This window comes from Tursiops truncatus, chromosome 12, assembly GCF_011762595.2.
Source record: "Tursiops truncatus isolate mTurTru1 chromosome 12, mTurTru1.mat.Y, whole genome shotgun sequence".
In the NCBI taxonomy this organism is placed as follows: Eukaryota; Metazoa; Chordata; class Mammalia; order Artiodactyla; family Delphinidae; genus Tursiops; species Tursiops truncatus.
The window spans coordinates 22,716,919-22,740,003 of NC_047045.1; the positions used below are offsets into that span (position 1 = coordinate 22,716,919).

The window sequence follows — 23,085 nt, forward strand, 5'->3', positions numbered from 1 at the left end:
TTTTGGCTGCATTGGGTCTTCGTTGCTGCACGCAGGCTTTCTCTAGTTGCAGCGAGCAGGGGCTACTCTTCATTGTGGTGTGTGGACTTCTCATTGCAGTGGCTTCTCTTGTTGTGAAGCACAGGCTCTAGGCATGTGGGCTTCAGCAGTTGTGGCACACGGGCTCAGTAGCTGTGGCTCGCGGGCTCTAGAGCACAGGCTCAGTAGTTGTGGTGCACGGGCTTAGCTGCTCCACAGCATGCGGAATCTTCCCAGACCAGGGATCGAACCCATGTCCCCTGTATTGGCAGGTGGATTTTTAACCACTGAGCCACCCAGCAAGTCCCTGATTTTAAATTTTTGAATAAAAATCAGAAACTAAAATTCCAGACAATGTAGACATGGGAGATTGGTGAGGGAGAGGTAGGCAAAAGGTAAGTAAGAGAATACTATGGTTCTTGTTACAAAAGCCCAGTTATGTATCAATTTTTTTAAATATAAGGATAAGCATCTCAAACTAGTAGAAAATATAAAATAGGGGTACCACATTTAATTATGTACAACTACAAAAATATTTAAGTACATAAAAATGTCTTTATTTCTTCCCAATTTATACAGTTGGATGTGGATGCAGACTGTAACTTCTCTTCAGCAGGGTCTGCAAGTCTCTGTGTGGCATGATCATTGACACTGGTGCCCTGGAGGTTGGATCTCCTCCTCCTGGGAGAGTGGGGAGGTGATGGAGACCACTGTGGAAAGGGGAGGGAGTGTGTACGTGTGTTTACATACATAGAGTGGCTGGGAAGTGAAATACACATACAGCTATAATATATACACACAGCTGGAGGCATGAGCCACCAAATGTAAACAGCTGGGAAATAGTGAGTCAGATCAGCAAGAGGACCATCAACTCTGTAGAGATCCCTTACACCCATGCAGATGTATTTTGTCATATTTAACTAGCATGTACAGAAATATACTGTGCGCCAGGGACCTCGCTAGACATAGACATCTCTACAAACTTTACCCACGCAATGAGGAGGTACAAGTCTGCTTTACACCTGAGGAACTTGGGAGAAGGAACCTGCCCAAGGATGCAGGACAGGTATGTGCTAGAGCCCTTACCCAGGCCTTAGCCACCAATCGGCTGGCACTGTACTAAAACTGCAACAAAGACAAAAGAAGAGACCAGAAAATATCAGAGTGCCTTCTGCATAAGAAGAGTAAATACTGCTAGTGAAACTCTCTTACATTAACTTATATGTAGGTGGGTGCTGGTTCCCAATATAAACGTATTTTTTATTGTGGACTCACAGCCAAAAATGTTTGTAGGCCACTGCTGTTGAATAGGGGAGGTTTCTTACATCAGAAAAGCCTACTGGCAAAAATCTTCCTTCTAATTCTCTCTCACTCTCTCAAGTATCTCTACTTCTGAAACCCTGTGGGGTTTCTCAGAGGATCTCCTTCCACCGGAGGAGTGGTAGCAAGGAGCTTCCATCAGAAAAGGAAACACCCCAGCCTCCAAACCTCCTGCAGAGGGCTGCCTCATCCCACCCCGCCATGACATTTCCCTGAGTATCACGCGCTTGCTCAAGCTTGATAAGAACCACCTGAGAAAAATGAAAGCGTTAAAGAGGATGAAGGATGAGAGGGGCTTTGAAACGGGCAATAAAAGGGCTAGTACTTTTTTTTAAAGGCAAATCAGAAAGGAACTACAGGAGAATCTGGGACTAGACATGGGACCCCAAAGAGGGCTCTTTAAAAGTGTCCGCGGGGGTTTGGAGGAAGTTGCCGGAGAGAGGTGAAATTTACAAGAGGGCAGTTTGTTCCTGTTTCATAAAGGTTCCCTGAACGTCTGCCAAGTGTTCGTTCTGTTCGACAGGGCTGCGCCAGAGGCTGCAGACACAAAGAAAAGCTTCATTCCTTAGCGATTAGGGGGGAAAACAGACAAGAGGAACTGACAACTACAATGCACTGCTATCTAGGTGTTATGGGTTCAGCGAGAAGGTTCCCTGGAGAAATAGCATCTGCGTCTTAAAGGAGAGGAGGCATAAAAGAGATGAATGAGGGAAAGGTCGTGCCAGGAAGAGATGTGGCCTTCCTGGAGTTTAGGGAACATACTTGAAAGACAAGAAAAGCCTGCACACTCTCCAGCGGCTTCCCACAGCATTTTGAATAAAATCCAAATAACTTCTTAGCCCAAAAGGCCCTAAGTGGGCTACCCTCTCATCCCATGCCTGGTTCATCCTCCCCACCACTTCCCTACCCTGCAGCCACACGGGCCTTCTGCTTCCTCACCTTAGGGCCTCAACTCGCTCCTCCCTCCTCCCTCCTCCTTCCGACTCGCTCCTCCCTCCTCCCTCTGACTCGCTCCTCCCTCTGTCCAGCAAGCTTTCCCCAGGCCTCCCCCGGCTCCTCCTCCCACTCAGCCCAGGGGCAATTTTACCTCCTCTCACCTCAATGGGGTCCCGTCACTTTCTAATATCCCTGTGTCTTCTTCATAGTACTTCACTATACAAAATTATCTTTTTACTTTATATTGTTTATCTTGTTTGTTTACTTGTTTATTGTCTCTCACATATACACAGGCAAAATACATTGTAGCGGGCTTCCCTGGGGCGCAGTGGTTGAGAGTCCACCTGTTGATGCAGGGGACACGGATTCGTGCCCTGGACCGGGAAGACCCCACATGCCGCGGAGCGGCTGGGCCCGTGAGCCATGGGCGCTGAGCCTGCGCGACCGGAGCCTGTGCTCTGCAACGGGAGACGCCACAACAGTGAGAGGCCCGCGTACCGCAAAAAAAACAAAAACAAAATACATTGTAGCATGTGGTGTGAACCCAATAAATATCATTGAATAAATTAATTTATAGAGAGATAACAGGCCAGCTCATGAATGAGATGCAAGTTTGGATTTTACTTTGCAAGCCATGAGGAAATCACTAAGGATTTTAAGGGGAGACTAACATGATCAGGAAGCTCACTCCAGAAACAGACTTCCTTTGAGGGGGTCAGTGTACAGACACCAATAAGCCACTATGGAATAAAAAGTTTTTTGAGCTAAAGGCACTGGAGTTCCTGAAGTCCCTTATTTGCCTAGAGCAGACCCTCCCAAAAGAACTCAGTTGTCAAAAATGTCCTCCCCAGGAGCAACTCTCATCTTCTCTTCTTGGAGACAGAGAAGTCAGCCCTACACCCAAACAGACACTGTCACCAAACTATCGTTATCTCCCACCTTTTCTCCTATGGGCCCATTTATCTTTCCAGTGATTTGTTTTTCCATAAGTGCCCCTTCCCGCATTCCCTTTGAAGTCATTTTTTTCTCCCAGAAGTGCCCCTCTACCCCTCCTCATCCTCTTAAAATGGTATATAAGCCCCAAATTCTAACCGCCTCCTTAAGTCGAATTTTTTGTGAACTCTCATGCATTAGTACTTAATTAAACCTACTTTTCCCTTGTTCATGTCATTTGTCAGTTTAATTTGCAGGACTTCAACCCTGAACCTAAGAGTTTTTCCTCCCTGACAATAATTAGGTTGTTCTAGAAACACAAATGAGAAGCATGTGGAAATGGGCAGATGGAATGGATTCATGAGAAGCTCAAATCCACTCAGTAGTACTTGGTGATCCTCTGAACATAGGGGACAAAGGAGAAAGAAACCCCAAGTTCCTGACCTGGAAGATCAAGTGAATAAGGACCTGTTCGTGAAGTTCATAAAGGTAAAAAGGCTGAACACAGATTTGAAGCTGTTGAGTCTGGGGTGCCTGTCGGCCTTGGCTCAGGTGAGGAAAAGATCTGGGGCCTCAGAAGGTAATATGAATACAAAGCGGCAATGCAGTTTGCTGAGGCAGTCCGTGCCCCATTGGTCCTTTTTTCCCCTGATCTTGTTGGCTGAGGGTGAGGGCACACTGGAGAGGTTTTGGCCTCGGCCACCAAGAAATGGCTCAAACCAACCCACTCCAACCGCTTATCACCAGCCGTTACCATCTACTAAGCACCTGCATAGCACACAGTGTCATCTCTAATCCCCAAATTGATAACATTTATCCTTCACAGATGTGAAAACTGAGGCCTCGGTGTTTACCACGATAAACACTCAATAGATGTTCGCTGGTTGGGATGATTAAATGAAAGTGATTGAGCAGAATGTGAAGCTACATTAGCTGAAGTTTTAAAAAAGAAACTCCACACCTGACTTTGGCCCAGCCCAGCATTTAGGTATCAAGAGGATAAGCTTTATGCCCAGGTGAAGCTTATCCACTGTGGTCAGGGCACTGAACACACCTTACCTATATCTTCCACTGGATCCTGTTCGTACCCAAATTTCCCAGATAGCTCAGTTTTGTAACTAGACCGCCAGGAAGCCCAGGGAAACTCAGGCACCCAAGGAGCAGGATCACGGGGAGGGGTTACTTAACTGAGCCACTGTCAGCCTTTAACACCTGCAGGCTAATGACTTAACCCAGAAACGGCAGAGCCCTGTCAAAAACGACAGAAGGAAGGGAGAGAGATGGATCCGTGACTTGGGGACAGGGCTGCCTGGGGGCCACACCTGACTGATCTGTGGGCTGGGAATGTTCACAACAAAGAAGGAAACAGAAATCAGGAAAAGGAATTGCAGTTCTGACAGGCTTGGCCCTGGCTTCCTGGGGAGAACAAGGTATTGTATGAAATGCATTTCATCAATTCTGATGTATCAGACAATTGAGAGCTATTATAATTTAGGAAAGTTCTCCAAGAGATGAGACGCCTTTGAACAGATCCCAAACTGGAAAATAGAACAAAGATTTAACAAAAGAATTAGGATAATCTGGTAGCAAATGGAATGGTTGAAAAAGTACTGTGATAGTGCCAGACTGGGGTTCAAGTCCCAGCTTGGCCACTTACCAGCTGTGTAAATGCCCACACATGTCCCAGAGCCCATGAGCCTTTATTTCCTCATCTATCAGGCTGTCAGCGTGTACACACACACACACACACACACACACACACACACACACGGCTTCTTTTTTTCTTTTTTTCCCCAGCCCAAGCCTAGGTAACGAGAAGGTCTTTTTTGGAATGTGACCACAGCGAGAGGCTCACTCAGCCTTAAGGGAAAGTTAGAATGTCTTTGCTATTAGTATTCTGTGGGGTCCACAAAGGCTTAAGGTTCTACATACTAACGGTTTTAGGAAGAGGCCCCTGGTTTGGTTCTATTTGCATCATTATCTGTAGCCCTTTACATCTCTGATCAATGGAACTACTTACACATTCAAGAGCCAGGAGTCCAGTAAGAAATTCCAACCCAAGTGGCAATTAAATATATGAATACTAATACTGTTAATAAGAGAATATGCAAAAATCATGAAGATTCACTGTCCGTTTGATTAACGAACTACTTAGAAAGGAAAATTTAATGCAATCAGAACGTGTATTTTCAAAGGCACAAAGGTTTTTGTGTGTGTGTGTGTGGTACGCGGGCCTCTCACTGTTGTGGCCTCTCCCGTTGCGAAGCACAGGCTCCGGACGTGCAGGCTCAGCGGCCATGGCTCATGGGCCCAGCTGCTCCACGGCATGTGGGATCTTCCCAGACCGGGGCACGAACGCACGTCGCCTGCATCGGCAGGCAGACTCTCAACCACTGCGCCACCAGGGAAGCCCGGCACAAAGGTTTTTGAAGATGATTTTTATTTATATGTGAAGACCTAATCTTTTTCTATGAAATCCTCTCACATCACACTGGCAGGTAACTAAAAAACATGATTCTATATGTGAATATTTCCTTTACATAAGCATCCAATAACACTTCTGGGAATTCCCCGGCAGTCCAGTGGTTAGGACCCAGCACTGTCACTGCTGCGGCCCAGGTTCAATCCCTGGTCTGGGAACTAAGATCCCATAAGACGTGTGGCACAGCCAAAAAAAACAAAAAACAAAAAAACACATTTCTAATGTGTTCTGATTTGTTTCTGCAAGAAGGGAAAAGTGTTCTTGTGAGCTTTTTTTTTTTTCCTCCAAACGATCACTCTGAGTGTGATCAAGGTTGGTTCTATGTCGCCCTCGATTTTACACACTGAGAAACAGAGCTGGAGTCTTCCCCAGAGATCCTCAAGAGGAGAAAGTTCACCAGCTCTCCGGGCGCGTTAGGCCAGGAGTGAAAAACCCATCTGTCTTGCACGTTACAGCAGAACCAGGGAAAGCCACTGTCGCAGGACAGCTTTAAAGCCCTCTTTAAAAGAGAATTGAAAAGTTACCTTTAAAAAAAGGTAAGGAGGGCTTCCCTGGTGGCGCAGTGATTGAGAGTCCGCCTGCCAATGCAGGGGACGTGGGTTCGTGCCCCGGTCCGGGAAGATCCCGCATGCCGCGGAGCGGCTGGGCCCGTGGGCTATGGACGCTGGGCCTGCGCGTCCGGAGCCTGTGCTCCGCGACGGGAGAGGCCACAGCGGTGAGAGGCCAGCGTACCGCAAAAAAAAAAAAAAAAAAAAAAAAAAAAGGTAAGGAATACAAGAATAAAGGAAGTAGAGAAGTGAGAAAAATGAGCAGGACAGAAGTGATTGTGATAGGAAGTAAAATCATACCACCAACAGTGATGCGAGCTGGGGGGACTGAACAAAGCAGGTGAACTCTCAGGCACAGCACCTTATCCAGAACTCCAGAACTTGCTGATTCTGCCTCTTTGTTCCATTAGACTACCCCAGGTCTGTTCTAATATTAAAATGGGAGATATTTCTTATAAAAGTAGAGAATCAAGATTCTATGATACCAGGAATCACTGAAACATGTTCACACACATCTGATATAAAAATATGCTCTCTAACCATATGTATCTGAATAAGCTTTGGGCCTCAGGCGTGACCTTGGTCACATCATTTTTAACTATTCTGTGTTTCCATCTATTCCAACACATATATCTCTGTATTTTCAGGACCAGAAGGAAACCCAAGAGATTGGCTATAGCCAGGGTTGCAGTCAACCCAACTCTTTTTGGACAAGGCACAGTTACAAGGGAAGGGGCTTACATTTCCATGTACTCGACCCTCTCCTAAACCTTGCTCAGTTCTAGCCCATGCTGTGGCTGCAGGAAAGTCCCCTGGCATCTCTGAGCCACAGATTCGATATCAGAAGAACAATTCTCTCTACTTACCCTCAAGAATCAATGAGAAGGTAACTTCACTAATAATTTAAAAAATTATTTTAAGAAAAAAAAGCTGACACTAATGATGAGAAGTGAATCACCAGATTCACTGCCTTTACAGCCACCAGGGAAGGATCACCTGCTGACCCTGGATTTTCTGTGCCTCCAGGGACCACCTGTCACTTCCTCAGACCCTGAGAGAGTGCACAGGCTGCTACGAAAACAAGACCGCACTTAGCTGGACCGTGGCAGAGCAGCTGTCTTAGCCAAATTTCCCTTAAAAACTGGCAGGGAGTCGGGGCAGGGGGGGCTTCCCTGGTGGCGCAGTGCTTAAGCATCTGCCTGCCAATGCAGGGGACACGGGTTTGAGCCCTGGTCCGGGAAGATCCCACATGCCGCGGAGCAACTAAGCCCGTGCACCACAACTACAGAGTCTGCTCTCTGGAGCCCACGTGCCACAACTACTGAAGCCCGCGCGCCTAGAGCTCGTGCTCCGCAACAGGAGAAGCCACCACAATGAGAAGCCCGTGCACCACAAGGAAGAGTAGCCCCCGCTCGCGGCAACTAGAGAAAGTCCGCGTGCAGCAACAAAGACCCAATGCAGCCCAAAATTAATTAATTAATTAATTTAAAAAAAAACTTTCAAAAAATTGGGAGGGACTTCAGGAAAAAATAATTTCACTTTCTGACTAAATATGATCTTTTAATTGGTTTCCTTGTTATTAGTTTTTAAAGAACTGTAATTTAATAAAGACTTAAAAGTCCATGTGTCTAAAAATAATCAATATTTTCGGTGCAATTGTTTTTAATGGTTTAATTATTGTCTCCTCTCTCTGGAGTTTTATCTGGAGCATGGGGGTTGAAGATGAGATTCATCTTATCTCTGATTAACGACCCTGAAAGGGGGGGTTGAGAAGTGCCCAAACCTGTCCTTAACAGAACTAAAGTGCTCAAGAACACGCCTGCTATTCATGAATAAAATTTGGAACGTAAGCCAGAAAAGTGCAGTTTAAGGCTCACCTTAGCTGCACTACATTTTCAACCTTAACACAATGTGGTAAAAGGTACAAGGCACTCGGTTTAAAAATAAGATCAGAGGTTCCTTGTAAGACTACGGGAAGTAAAAATCACACTACCCACCTTCAATCGCATTCTTTTGCACAGCAATGCTGGTCAGGCCTGCATCCCACCCACCAGGGTAGATTTCTGAACCTCATGGAAAAAGCCCCAGGTCTCCGAGAAGCTCAGGCACTAAACCAAGTCCATTAGGATGGTACGCAATTCATTAGAGAAATGCTTTGCTCATGGTTCAAAGTGCACCATATACATCTCTTCTCAGAGGAAATAAGTCCTCCCCACCCGCTACTTTCCACATCTTGAGTTTGAGAGTAAGTAAATGTAAAATTTACCCCAAATAACACAGGGTTATAAGGCAACACGTGCCCGGGGCCCATGAGAAATCGGGATGACCATTTGGCGGCACCTTGCTGTCTCAGGAACACAAGAAGTCACAACTCCCAGCCTCCACCCCCATCCTGACTCCCCAGGACCATATCAGCTGGCATGACAGGTGTCAGGGACAGTCCTTGCTAGAACTGCTGACTGAGGGGCCTATCTGCTACTCTAGAAAGCGAATGTTCTGATAGAGATTCTACATTCAGGCCTAAACCCCAAAATCAAAGCCAGCAACACATGGAAAGAAAAGCAGCCCAAGATAATGGAGGAAATCTTCAGAGAATAGACGGTATCCACAGCAGGCCCAGGTGGAGAAAGGCCAGGCTTCAGTAATGTTTGCTCTTCTTACCACACAAATATACTCAGGGCTTTTATAGCAAGATTTCAGTTTGATACCAAGAACTCACGAGGGAGGATTTTATTACTAAAGTAATCATAAGCATCAGTTACAGGCGGGTTTGCCCTGGGTTAGGAGCACTGGGGAGCATCCTACACCCAGATCTGGGGAAGCCCTTTGTTCAGGAAATCCCCGCCCCTCAGCCAAAGCGTTAATTTCACTTCAAGGCCCCAAATCAAAATTTTAAAGTGCCCCCTTAAAGAACTGCAGAATAAACAAACAGGTCCCGTGCTTTTCCTGGAACCCAGTCTCTGGCCCCCAGGACAATATCAAATTACAGGGTTTTTCTCCCCATATACGGTCTCTTATTTCTTTTCCTTTTTTTCAAAGAGGATCACAACTGCACCCTGTTGTGTGTCTTCGGTTTCAAATACCTTGCAAATACATCCCCATTCTGAATCTCTCCGGAGCCTCCGAAGAATCTGGGAGGGGCTAACAAACGCAATTTGAATAATAATGAAGCGACTGAACAATTTAACCACCAAAGGTAGCCCTAGAGACTCCAACAAAAGGGTTGAAAGCCTTCATCTACAAAAATGTGGCCACCTGCTCGACTGTGGGACCAGTTATGGGGAGTGCGGAAAAGAGAGGCGCACAGGTGCACACACGAGTTTAAGCAAATAGGGAATTAGTACAAATGCTCCCTGGGGACCAGACACTATGAAAAAGGGCGACTTGGAAAGCTCCTTTCTCATCTATCAGGCTCAAGGTTTAGTTAACAACCTTCCCCTTCTGATTAATTGAAAGTAGCACTCACCATACGTAAAATAATGAAAACTCACCCCCTCCCCGAGAAAGGCTTTGTTTGTATGGAGAATTTAAAACAAGTACAGTGAATTTTCAATAAAAGTTCTTCAAAATCAACAGCCACGAAAGTACTTTTTATCCCTCATGCAATTTCTGCCAAGTGAACATTTTAAAAGTTAGTTCCTTCTTCAGGATGCTGACAGTTCCACCTAGATGTTATGTTTACCAGCGTCACTCTACTTGACCTTTCCAAAAGACCTTACGATAAAGGACTTTTTCCTCGATTTGGAGGGAAACAAAAAAGATGAACCTTTCTGGAATCCTAAAAAGCTCTCAACTCCCTTAGTCCTTAAGAATTAAACGCAGCAAGCCCCCGCTGGCTGAACAATTGCTAAATCCTGCTTCTTGAACAGGAAACAGAGTTTGCTTCTGAGTGGCTCCGTATTCCCCCGCCCCGCGCTCACTCCAGGGCAGACGCTGCCATGCCCAGGTGGTGACGCTGAGCAGAGATAAGGTGTCCTAACAACCTTATTTGCCTGGATCTCTGGATACCCGCGGCCACACGGCGACTCCTTTATCACCTGGGTGCATCCCTCCGCCGACCTGGGCGGCCCCGGGACCCCTCCGGCGGCGACACGGGGCAAGACTGACACCCGCAGCTGCCGACGACCCTGCCAGTCACGCTGCCGCCGGCTGCCTTTTTTAGCCACGACATCTGACCCCGGCTCCGACAGCAGCAAGCAGGGAGAGATCCCAGGGCGCGCCGGGCGGTCCCCTCCCCTCCCAAACCCCCGGACCCTGCGGAGAGCTCGGGGTGAAGCGTGGGGGAGGTACTGGCCCTGGAACTGGCAGAGAGCGCGCGTTCCTCCTGCCCAGACGCTTCCTCTCCGTCCTCTCCACCGATCCCGGCCCCCGCTCCGCTGCCTGCACCCGGGCTCCCCCATTTTGCATCTCGCCGCGGCTCCTCTGGCGCCCCTCCCCACTCCCACCCCCCAACTCCGCTTGCCTGGATCCCCTCCAAGTCAGCTGCCCGCGCGCCGGGCCCGGCGGGGGTGCGGGCCGAGGACGCTCGGGGCGCGGGGCCGAGCGGGGGAGCCGGTGCTCACCTCCCTCCTCCGTCCCGCTGTCCGGCTCGGCGTCCGAGGAGTCGGGCCCGTCCCCGTAGCCCGCTAGCCCCACCAGCTCATCCTCCTCGTCGTCGTCCTCCTCCTCCGGCTGAGGCTTCCCCAGCACCTGGCTCATCGCGCCCACGGCCGGCCGTCCCCGGGGCGACGGGGGTCTCTGGTGGGGGGCGCCAAACCTCCCGGCCTGCCGCTCGCAACCTATTTCTGAATTGGGGTTTTGTCCCGAGGTTCGCGGGCTGAGGCGGGGGCCGCGCGTCCCTCGCAGCGGTCGGCGTCCAGGTCTGGGTCCCGCCGTTCGCAGCGCGCCCGGAGCCCCCCCTGCCCCGCCCGCCCGCCGGCGGAGGAGTCAGCCAGAGCGCGGCAGTTCCTCCCCAGAGGAGGGAGAGAGAGACTGCGTGACCCAAGTCACCTGACACACACTGTCATACACTCTCTCTCTCTCTCACACACACACACACACACACACACACACACACCGCACGGGCGCGCGCGCGCTTTCCCGGGAGCACCGCTCGCTGGGGCGCTGGGGCGCTGGGCCGTGGCCGCGCACACACACTCAACCGGGAGCAGGCCGGCGCGGGCCCCTCCACCCACCCAGAAGCGCACACAGACACTCGCCCGGTACCCGGGGACCCGGGACGCGGCGCAGTCACCCACCGCGGCTGCTCGCCCTGGGCCCCCAAGCACCTCTCCTGCACGTGGTCCCCGCACAGGCGGGCGAGCTGGGGTACCGCGCACCCGGAGAACCTCTCCCCGCCCTCCCACGACACACACACACTACCTAGGGCGGCCTTCTCCAGCTTTCGGTCCCGGCCGAGGGTTCCAGTCCCAAGTGGGCTGCCCCCGCCCCGGACACTGCTGCGCCCAGGCCCCCTCTCCGAGCGGCGTGCCTAGAACACCCCGTGGCTGCTGAAGCGCCCCGAGAAGAAAACTCTAGAGATATGCGCCGCAGAGGCGGCGCAGTCTCCATAGCAATTGCCTTTTAGTGCGCGTCTGCGGTTCAAAGTGCTTCCCACCAAGAAAACAGACGCATTCGCTAATCAGGCCTACCCAGCTGTAAATGTTCCTGAAAAAATAACATGCCTCGTGGCTGCCTAGCCTGAATAATAATTCCTCTGCGGCGTTTGGGCAAAGGTCTCAGGTGTGTAACACACCAAGGGGCTATTCATAGCCACCTCCGCCTGTCTCACTGTTGAACAGACTGTAATCCCAAATCCCACATCTCAAAATAAAACGTTTCAAGGCTCTTGGGGGGGGGAGAGAGGGGCGGTAGACGGGGAGACAGGACTAGCGGCAGGGTGAGGGTGAGATTAAAACCGGCATTCCTCCACAAGCTTTTCACCACAGGACATACCGTACCCGCCCTTTCTGGATACTGCAAAAAATCACGTGGATGAACTTCCTTCTGTCAAGCACAATGAGAAATAAACCAGCTGGCCAGCAGGATAATCCAGATTCTACAGGTGCCAGCAGCTCCGCAGGTGGTATGGGGGAGGGGAAGGGGAGGAAAGCAGCTCAGGCTGGAGGCTCTTGGGGCCCCAGGGTGCTGCCTAGGTAGGGAATTTGGATGGAGAACCTACCCTATGCCAGGGGGCTGGGCTACGGGGTGAGGGTGCGGGCCTCCACGTAGGCTCAGAACAGTGTTCATGCCCTGGAAGAAATCCCAGTCTAGCAAATCATGACTCCGGTCCTGGATTTTGTAGTAGCTGTAGGTGTTGAAGGTGGATGCGGACACCTCCTAGGAGGTTTTGGGATTTTCCAGGTGGAGGCAGTACAACATGTATGGCTGTATCAGTCAAGGTCCTTCCCAGGAGAAAAATAGATGGCACATGCAAAGATTTTAATTCAAAAGCCTTTATAAAGTAAAAGGGACAATTTACTAGGATGTGGGCAGAGTTTAGGGATCGACACAGGGATTAACAACAGTGGGAAGAGGTTATCTCCCCTAAACTAGTTGGTGTAAAGGAAGGGAAATAGAGTCCTGGACAGGGAGCTCAAAACAGGAGCTATAGCTGGTGACAGCCACTGCCAGGGCCACCTCCTGTCCAGGAGACAGCAGTGGGAAGGAACACACTGACCTCTCTTGCCTCCCACCCTCCATTCTTCTCTTTTTGGCCGTGCTTCCTGGCTTCCAGGATCTTAGTTCCCCCACCAGGGATTGAACCCAGGCCCCCTGCAGTGGAAGCACAGAGTCCTAACCACTAGACCGCCAGGGAAGTCCCTTCATTCTCCTGAAAGAGGTTCTCATTGGCCAAATCCAACTGGACGCCAAAGGGCTAGAGAGACTGCAACCTAGTCCAGGACTCAGATATTGGGTAGGGAGGGCAGTGGGTTCCAGGGGCAGGGGTAGGGGCAAATAGTATATCCAGCACAAGCAAGCTCTACTCGGTCTTATCAGAGGAAATTATTCTAGGAGTAAGTTTCCTAGTCCATCTTCATCCATTCTGTTTAAGGAAAGAAGTACCTGGGAGGTAGGCTCTTTTAGAGTGGTTTTCAGACTTTCAGTTATCCCAGAACAAACCACCAGCCTGGGGAAGTGTTGAGCTGGCCTGATTCAAAGTGCAGAGGGCCCTAGAAGCCAGTCCCAAGGTCAGCCCAGACCATCAGGACATCCTTTGGGCTGTCTGCTGACTGTGTATGCCTTGGGGATCCAGGGGTTCAGGCAGTACAGTCGCTAAGCCAAAGGCCCCTCTGTGCCTGAGATCAAGAAAAAAACGGAGATACCTGATGGTTCTCTGCCTCCCCCCCGCAAAAGAGAGATCCTGAGGCGGGGAACACCAGCAGGAGATTGGAGCATACCCTAGGATATTTGAGAATTTGACCATTCTTGAGAAAAAAAAGGAACAAATCCACACACACACAAAATCAATAAAAGCCAAATCCTTAATTATGCTCCACCCCAAGGTAGATAAGAGTCATGTACAGGTTTAAGAGATTCAAATTCATTGTCATTTCAGAAATGTACAGTATTGATAAAGTTTGATTGAACAGAACAGGAAAAATCTTTATTGCTTCTCTTTTTTTCTGTTATCATTTCAATACTGTCAGCTTTCAAATAAAGAATATGTTGAAAAATATCTTAGAAATTTTTAAATTTTAAAAGTCGTGGGCTTCCCTGGTGGCGCAGTGGTTGAGAGTCCGCCTGCCGATGCAGGTGACACGGGTTCATGCCCCGGTCTGGGAAGATCCCACATGCCGCGGAGCGGCTGGGCCCGTGATCCATGGCCGCTGAGCCTGCGCATCCGGAGCCTGTGCTCCACAACGGAGGGACCACAACAGTGAGAGGCCTGCGTACGGCAAAAAAAAAAAAAAAAAAAAAAAAAAATTGAAAGTCGTGTGTGTGGATCCTTTCAGAAATTAAATAAAATTAGAAAGACACTAAACACTGAAAGCCTTTGAGACACTCGGTATAGGATCTACTCAGTGAATTAGCTACCGCCTTGATCACTCTGGCCTGGAGCTCAGGCTCTGTGACTTCTCCCCAGGAGGGCGTTCTCAAGAATCTGAGGATTTGTCTCTGGGCTACTCTTGGTTTTTGCTGTTGTATGTAACCATGGCAGGTTGCCACATACATGATAGGTGCTGAAGTTTATGAAATGAATGAAAGAAAAGAAGGGAGGAAGTTATACAGTACATGGCCAGGCATATTTTTGAGAGAGACTTCAGGAAAAAACAGAAGCCAGGGGCTTCCCTGGTGGCGCAGTGGTTGGGAGTCCGCCTGCCGATCCAGAGGACGCGGGTTCGTGCCCCGGTCTGGGAGAATCCCGCGTGCCGCGGAGCGGCTGGGCCCGTGAGCCATGGCTGCTGGGCCTGCGCGTCCAGAGCCTGTGCTCCGCAACGGGAGAGGTCACAGCAGTGAGAGGCCCGCGTACCGCAAAAAAAAAAAAAAAAAAAACAGAAGCCAAATTTTCTACTTACTCTAAACCCTGGGAAATGCCACAGTGACATAAATATGAACTATGCTGTACAAGAGTGCAACCAGAATGAGTTGACGTGCAAGAGATGATGACTCTCAGGCCTTCCTCCCTTCAGGACTGCCTGAAGACTGGAAGGAATTACAGTATAATGACTATGGAATGCTTATTCTATTTTTGCTAACCCTTCCTTTCTAAAAAGACTCTTCACGTTCAGAGATATTTTGTAGCATCATGAAATATGAGATTTGTCTTTTGCCAAAATTTTCCAACTAATATTGGGAAAAAAAGACATGAATAAGGAAGGAGCTCTTCCCAAATAATATGACCTTCAAAATATTCCCATTAAGTAATATTATTGTCCTTAATTTACAGATAAGAAATATTCACCCAAGGTACCACATGGAAGGTACCAGATGGTGAAACTACTTTGGAACTCAGCTGGACACTAGACCTATTCCTATTTAATGGCATTAAAGCTAAAGTCAATTACATTATGGCCTGAAACTGAAAAGGGAAAAGGGGAAGGGAAAAGCTGGCTCCCAATCTCCTAGGTAAAGAACCAAAACATACATAGACACTAAAAAATGGGTCTGTTGTCTCAGCCACTAATTTACAGGATCCACTGAAAGGAGGGAAAAGAAGAAAAATTGAAAAGCTTCCTAACGAACAGAAGTTAGAAAACTACTTGTCATAATAAAATTGTTGACCACCATCACTCCTTTTATTAGGAACACAAATAGCAAGTGAGGGACTTCCCTGACGGCACAGTGGTTAAGAATCCACCTGCCAATGCAGGGGACACGGGTTCGAGCCCTGGTCCAGGAAGATCCCACATGGCACGGAGCAACTAAGCCCATGCACCACAGCTACTGAGCCCACACACCGCAACTACTGAGCCCACGTGCTGTAACTACTGAAGCCAGCGTGCCTAGAGACCATGCTCTGCAACAAGAGAAGCCCCCGCAATGAGAAGCCCACACTCCGCAACGGAGAGTAGCCCCCGCTCGCCACAACTAGAGAAAGCCCACGCAGCAACGAAGACCCAACGCAGCCAAAAAAATTTTTTAAAAAGTAAACCTGATCATTAAAAAAAGCATGTGACTTAGTTCCCTTTCTGACTAATATGGCTCTATTGTACTACATGCTTAGCTAAACTATAACATCTAAGTGTATTTTTGTTTAAAATGTGAATTTTAAAGGCCAAAAGTTTGTGCCCTTATTTTAGTGAATTATTTTGCTGTTACCAATTAGATGCTTTGTGACAAGGAACATGAGAGCTGTTTAAAAGAGACCTGTAGGGCTTCCCTGGTGGTGCAGTGGTTGACAGTCTGCCTGCCAGTGCAGGGGACACAGGTTCGTGCCCCGGTCCGGGAAGATCCCACATGCTGTGGAGCAGCTGGGCCCGTGAGCTATGGCCACTGAGCCTGCGCGTCCGGAGCCTGTGCTCCGCAACAGGAGAGGCCACAACAGTGAGAGGCCCGTGTACCGCAAAAAAAAAAAAAAAAAAAAGAGAGAGACCTGTACCGGCAGAATAATTGCAGTCCTGAATAGGGCAGGCAATTAAATACAGACTGCAGCCCTGCATCTTGGGGTATTTTGAGGCATCTGATGGCATTGCACCTGGTTCCTGGGATTCGCATGTTGAAAGCCTTTAAGGCTTTCTTTTTAAATATGTATTTAAAGCCATTAATTCTCTCTTGATGAAGCAAACAAAAGAAAGAGCCTTCTACAGAATCTTGCCGCACTCCTGCTAATCCAGGAAAGCCAACTTTTTCAAGAGGGCAGCTCAGAGTCTCCGGTTCTCCTAAGACAGTTGATGCCCTGATGAAATCATTAAATCATTTCCACTGAGACAAACCATCATTAAATATATTTTATTAAAATAATGTTTTGATATTTTAAGAACATGCATGTGGTAAATAGTCAAACAGCATAAAAGAATATCCAGTGAAATGTTAGTGTCTTCCCCCAACCTGCCCCCCTCACCGGCCCTACAGTCTCCTGGTTTCCCTCCACAGAGGGAAATATTCTGCTTTAAATGTGCAAACATATTTGTAGCCTTTATATATATATATATATATATATATATATATATATATATATATATATATGTAGCCTTTATAGATATATAGATATATTTGATAACTTTATCTCTTTAATAGTCTACAAATTTTTTTTTTAATGAACGTGAAGACAATTAGATTTTTAGGGCTGTAATTTGAAGGAAATAAATAGAGAGAGATGAGAGAGAAACCGGGGATGAGAGAAGGAGCCTGATTTAGATGGGGTAGCCAGAGAAGACCTTTCAAAGAAGGTGACATTTGAGTTGACCGTGAGACAGAGACAGACAGCAAAGTGAGTCAGGGTGGAGAGTGTTCCCCTGGAAGGTATCTCCACAGTTAGAAAAATCAAGGAGAAGTGAAAGGACTTGGTGTTGGAGGAACAATATATCAGTGTGATGGGAGAGGGGGACAGTGGTAGTCATGAGAAACAGGTAGTCTTCTCCACCAGTATAAAGAGTTTGGATTTTATTCCAAGTGCCACTGAGGCACTGAAGAGTTTTAAAAAGGGAGGTGAAATGCGTGGTTTACATTTCTAAAAGCTTACGCTGCTAGATTGTTTCCAAAGATGGCTTCAACAATCATGCCATCCCACGTGCCCTTCTGCAAATGTGACTTTGCCACTCCCTCCTCCTATTTTTCCTCCTCTTAAATGTGGGCAGGCTCTGTGACTTGCTTTAACTAACAAAATGCAGCAGAAGTGACAGTGACACTGTGCAAAGTCTGAGATAGGGTCATAAAAGACCTTGCTACTTCCTTTTTCACTTTCTTGGTGTCTTTAGCCACCATGAAAAGAAGTCTGGGCTAGCTTACTGGAGAGGCCCCATGGCTACAGAGGCCCTGAGATGTTCCAGAGCACAGGAATACAGAGGCCCCAGAATTCCAGCCATCCATCTGAGGGGCCAGGCATGAGAGGGACAACAACTTGGATTCTCCAGCCCAAATTGCAACCACATGAGCAAGTCCAGCCCACTCTGCATGAAACACAGACTTGCTGTTACAGCTGAGCCCTGCCAGCCAACCCACAGAATCATGAACAAATAAAATAGCTGTTTTTTTTAAACCATTAAGATATGGGGTGGTTTGTTACATAGCAGCTGGTAGCTGATGAACATATTCTGGCTGATGTGGGGAAAATGGATTGTAGATTTCAGGTTGGAAGAACAGGAGATCACTTTAGTAGTCCATAAGTGAAATGAATGGAGGCAGTGGAAACTGAGAGAAGTGGATAGATGTGATATAAATTTTGGAGGTAGACTGGATCAGATTTATTGATAGCTAAATTAACATGGATGGTCAGGGAAAGGACTCGTACCAGACATTTGATTTGAGCAACTAGACGTATGGTAATGCCATTTATTAAAGTAAGTTAAGACCCAGATAGGAACAGGATTGGGGGATGGGAGGTGAATCAAGGTCCTTGATTTCTAACATTCTAGTTACTGTATATGGCCACAAGGCAAACTACTTTAATCCTGTGATTTTGGCTGTTTCTTAGATATCTATCATGTTGTCTTTGGTATAAATAATGAATTTTTCCAACTACAAGTCATGAATGAACTGAAGATGACACTTGTAAAAGTTCCAAACTAGTGAGATGGAATTGTTACATATGGACTTCCATAAAAAGTTAACTTTTTATTCATATGGATTTTTAAAGACAAGCTTCTGACATAAATGGTGCCGTAACATGAGAGCAGAAATGTCTTGACTGTAGAGTCGGCCAAACAGAGGTACTAACAGCTCCACATCTGTAGATCAGTTTGGACTTGGCAACCCCTGCCTTGGCTGGGAGGGTTACACTAACTTCAGTGATACAAAAAAGCAGATTCTCCAAGACAAATGACCTTATTAAAAATCCACAAGGGCTTCCCTGGTGGCGCAGTGGTTGAGAGTCCGCCTGCCGATGCAGGGGACACGGGTTCGTGCTCCGGTCTGGGAAGATCCCACATGCCGCGAAGCAGCTAGGCCTGTGAGCCATGGCCGCTGAGCCTGCGCGTCCGGATACTGTGCTCCGCAACGGGAGAGGCCACAGCAGTAAGAGGCCCGCGTACCGCAAAAAAAAAAAAAAAAAAAATCCACAAGAATGAGAGAGTTCCCAAGATGGTAGAGTAGGAAGGCCCTGAGCTCACCTGCTCTCACGGGCACACCAAAATTACAACTATTCACAGAGACACTGTTGCTGAGAAAGACCAGAACCTACCAGAAAAGACCTTCTATAACTAAAGATATAAAGAAGGAACCACACAAGACAGGTAGGAGGAGAGGAGTTGCGGCACAGTCAGGACCCATATCCCTGGGTGGGCAACCCGCAAACGGAAGAATCATTACAATTGCAGAGGTTCTCCTCGAGGAGTGAGGGGTATGAACCCCACATCAGGCTCCTCAGCCCAAGAGTCCTGCACGGGGAAGTTGAGCCCCCAGAAAGTCTGGCTCTGAAGGCCAGGGGTGCTTACTTTAAAAAAAATTTCTTTTTGGGTGCACCACATGCTATGTGGGATCTTAGTTCCCCGACCAGGGATTGAACCCGTGCCCCCTGCATTGGAAGTGCAGAGTCTTAACCACTGAACTGCCAGGGAAGTCCCCAGTGGTGCTTACTTTCGGGAGACCCAGAGGGCTGTGGGAAATAGAGACTCCACTCTCAAAGGGCGCACATAAAATCTCACCTGCTCTGGGACCCAGGGCAGAAGCAGTAATCTGAAAGGAGCTTGGGTCAGACCCACCTGCTGATCTTGGAGAGTCTCCCAGAGAGGCAGGAGGCAATTGGAGCTCACCCTGGAAACACAGACACTGGCGGCAGCCATTTTTAGGAGCTCCTTCTACCACATGGATGCCGGTGCTAGCAAAAAATTTTGGAATCCTCCCTCTAGTTTATTAGCCTTGGGACCCAGCCCTACCCCCATCCACTAGACTGTAGGCACCAGTATTGGGATGCCTTAGGCCCAGCAACTACCTGGGTAGGGAGACAGCCCCACCTACCAGCAGGCAGGCTTCCTTAAGAGCCCCTGAGCCCACAGCTGCCCTTGGACATGGCCGTGTCCAACAGAGGACCCAGGACTTGGCCCTACCCACCAGGGCACAGGCACTAGGCCTGGGACTCTCAGGGCCCTGCAGCCAGAGATTCCGAGACCCAGCTTCCCCCACTGGTGGACAGACACAAGCCCCAGGACCACCAGAGCCCTGTAACTTGCCATGGCAGGACGCAGCCAACCCACCAGCAGGACAACACCAGCCCTAGGACCTGTTAGGCCCCAGCTCAGCCTACCAGCAGTCTGACACCAGCTCTGGGACCCCTGAACCCTGCAGGTAGAGACCCCAGGACCTGGCTCTGCCCACCAGTGGGCTGGCACTAGTCCCAGGACCCAGCCTCACCCACCAGTAGGTGAGAACCAGCCCTGGGATCTCCTGGACCCCAAACCCATCCACCAATGTGTGGACATCAGCCCCAGTCCCACAGTCCCACAGCCTGCCTTGTCAGGACTCAACCAACACACCAGCAGGCCAGCACCAGCTCCAGGATACCAAGGCTCAAGCCTTGCACACCACCAGGCCAACTCCAACGCTTGCTCACCTTGGGGCCCTCAGCCAGTGGCCCTGGGACCTAGCACCACCCACCAGTGGGCTGACACCAGCTTTGGGACCCCCAGGGCCCTGCAGCCAGAATACCTGGGAACTGGTTCCGCCCAACAGTGAGCTTGCACTAGCCCTGGGGCTCCCAGGGCCCTGGGCTCACCCACCATCAGGCCAATACCAGCTCTGAGATACCTTGGACTCCTTAGCCAGCCACTCCAGGATCCAGGCCCACTTACTGGTGGGCCAGTACCAACTTTGGGAAAGCCCAGCACCTGCAGCCAGCCGTGTCAGGAACTGGCCCTACCCACCAGAAGGCCAACACTAAATCCAGAAATTTCAGCCCCACAAGCACCCACCCCAGAACCCACCAATGAGCCAGCACTAGACCCAAGACCCACTAGGGTTGCGCCGCCAGCCACCTCATGACCCAGCCCCACCAACCAGTGGCCGGCAGCCTCTGCACAAGGCAGGGCCTGGCAACCAAGCAGACTGAGGCCCAGCCACGCCTACCAGACGGCCCATAGTAATCAGCTCGCCACAACAGAAGGACGCATGTTGCCCACATGGGGGCATCCCTAGAGCATATAGCTCTGGTGGCCAGAGGGGAGTGCACTGCCAGGGCGCATAGGACATCTCCTCAAAAGGCCAATTCTCCAAGGTCAGGAAACAAAATCAACCTAGCAGATACATAGAAATAAAAAGAGCAAACTAGGAAAAATGAGATAACAGAGGAACGTGTTCCAAATGAAGGAATAGGCTAAAACCCCAGGAGGAGAACTAAGTGAAGTGGAGATGGGCAATCTACCTGAGAAAGAGTTCAAGGTAATGATGATAAAGATGATCAAAGAACTTGGGAGGAGAATGGATGAACGGAGTGAGAAGTTAGAAATTTCTTAACAAAGAGTTAGAAAATATAAAGAAGAACCAAACAGAGACAAAATATACAATAACTGAAATGAAAAATACATTAGAAGGAATCAACAGTAGTTTAGATGATACAGAGGAACAGATCAGTGAGCTGGAAGATAGAGTAATGGAAATCATTGAAGCCGAACAGAAAAAAGAAAAAAGAATAAAAAGAAATGAAGACAACTTAAGAGACTTCTGGGACAATATCAAGTGTACTAACATTCGCATTACAGGGGTCCCAGAAGGAGGAGAGAGAGGGAAAGGAGGGAGAACATATTTGAATACAAAGAACTAAAAACTTCCCTAACCTGGGAAGGGAGATAGACATCCAAGTCCAGGAATAACAGAGAGTCCCAAACAGGATCAACCCAGAGACAAACACTATATATCACTTATATGTGGAATCTGAAAAAACAAAACAAGCAAACAAATGAAACAAGCAAACAAATAAAACAAATGAATATAACAAAACAGAAAAAGACTCACAGATATAGAGAACAAACTAGTGGTTACCGGTGGGGAAAGGAAAGGGGGGAGGGGCAAGTAGAGGTAGGGGATTAAGAGGTACAAACTACTATGTATAAAATAAATAAGCTACAAGGATATACTGTATGGCACAGGGAACACAGCCAATATTTTATAATAACTTTAAATGGAGTATGATCTATAAAAATTTTGAATCACTATGTTGTATGCCTGAAACTAATATAATATTATAAATCAGCTATACCTCAATAAAGAATACTTAAAACCATAAGAAAAATCTACAAGAATGAAATCTAGGAACTGTCACTTATACATACCACTTAATGTTACCTAAAAACATGGCAGATGCTCTCAGTCAGCTACTTACCATCCATCCCCAAACCTCTTCTCTTCTCCTGTTTCCCAAACTAGCAATGGGGAAAGTACTCAAACTCTGAGACTCCTTCACGTCTTGTCAGTAAGAAGATAGGGGGAATCCTGCTGGGGAACTTCTAGGAAAGGGTTTGCTTCCTAATAAAAGATGTCAGGGTATCAGAAGAGCCCCCTGACCCCCCTTCCTCACCCTTTCCTGCTCTGAACACAGTTGTGTGAGAACATGGTACTTGGAGTTAGGAAAGCCATCTTGCAGCCTTGAGGTAACAGGCCTTAAGATTAAAGCCTGTCCTGGAAATGGCAGAATAGAAAGAAGGAAGACGCTGGATGACCTTGCTGAACTACTGTGCTCAAACCTGTAAAAGCCTACCCCCAAACTTCTTATTTCATGAGAAAATTAAAAGTCCATTTCTTAAGTCAGTGCTGCCCTACCTTGACCAGTCATGGCACACATATTTATACGGCACACTGACCTAAACGGACAGGCTGCTTGCAGCCAGAGGTGACTGGCCCAGAGACTTTGGCCGCCTCAGGCCCTGCCCAGCTGTCCCAGAGGCTGAGGGGATCAATAACTTGGCCATATCAGTAACCCATTTATGGCACACAAGTAGTGGTGGCAAACCAGTTGGGAAGTTCTACTTAAACCACTGAAGGTGGGGTTTTCTGAACTTTGCAGTAAAACGTATCCTAGCTGATACAACATATAACCTTTATAAGTGGACGGAGGGAAGGAGGGATGGATGGATGAAACGGGATCATATACCTATCGGTGAATTCAGAAGTTATGTCATATTCAGAGGATCCTAGGAAAGGTGTCTCAGGATATATCAGGAGATAATCACAGCTTCATTAGAAAGGGAACTTGGTTTTGCTTCTCTCTGTACTTCTCACTTCCTTCTTCTCTCTCTGCATGAAAACTGGCTTTCTGTGTTTCCCCCACCAGATGGCAGG

At 48.2% G+C, this 23,085-nt stretch overlaps 1 protein-coding gene across 2 annotated transcripts in view; it reads right to left on the reverse strand.

The window, feature by feature from the left end:
* RRAGD (Ras related GTP binding D) overlaps positions 1-11,174 on the reverse strand; it is a 38,643-nt gene extending 27,469 nt beyond the window's left edge. The window contains exon 1 of one of the 2 annotated variants that reach the window (XM_033867557.2): positions 10,800-11,174. In XM_033867557.2, the coding sequence (XP_033723448.1) occupies positions 10,800-10,935 (136 nt within the window). In that variant the 5' untranslated portion in view covers positions 10,936-11,174. Of the gene's footprint in view, positions 1-10,699 lie in introns of both variants that reach the window. The other variant, XM_033867558.2, reaches the window with a different exon arrangement.
* Between the last annotated feature and the right edge of the window lie 11,911 nt (positions 11,175-23,085).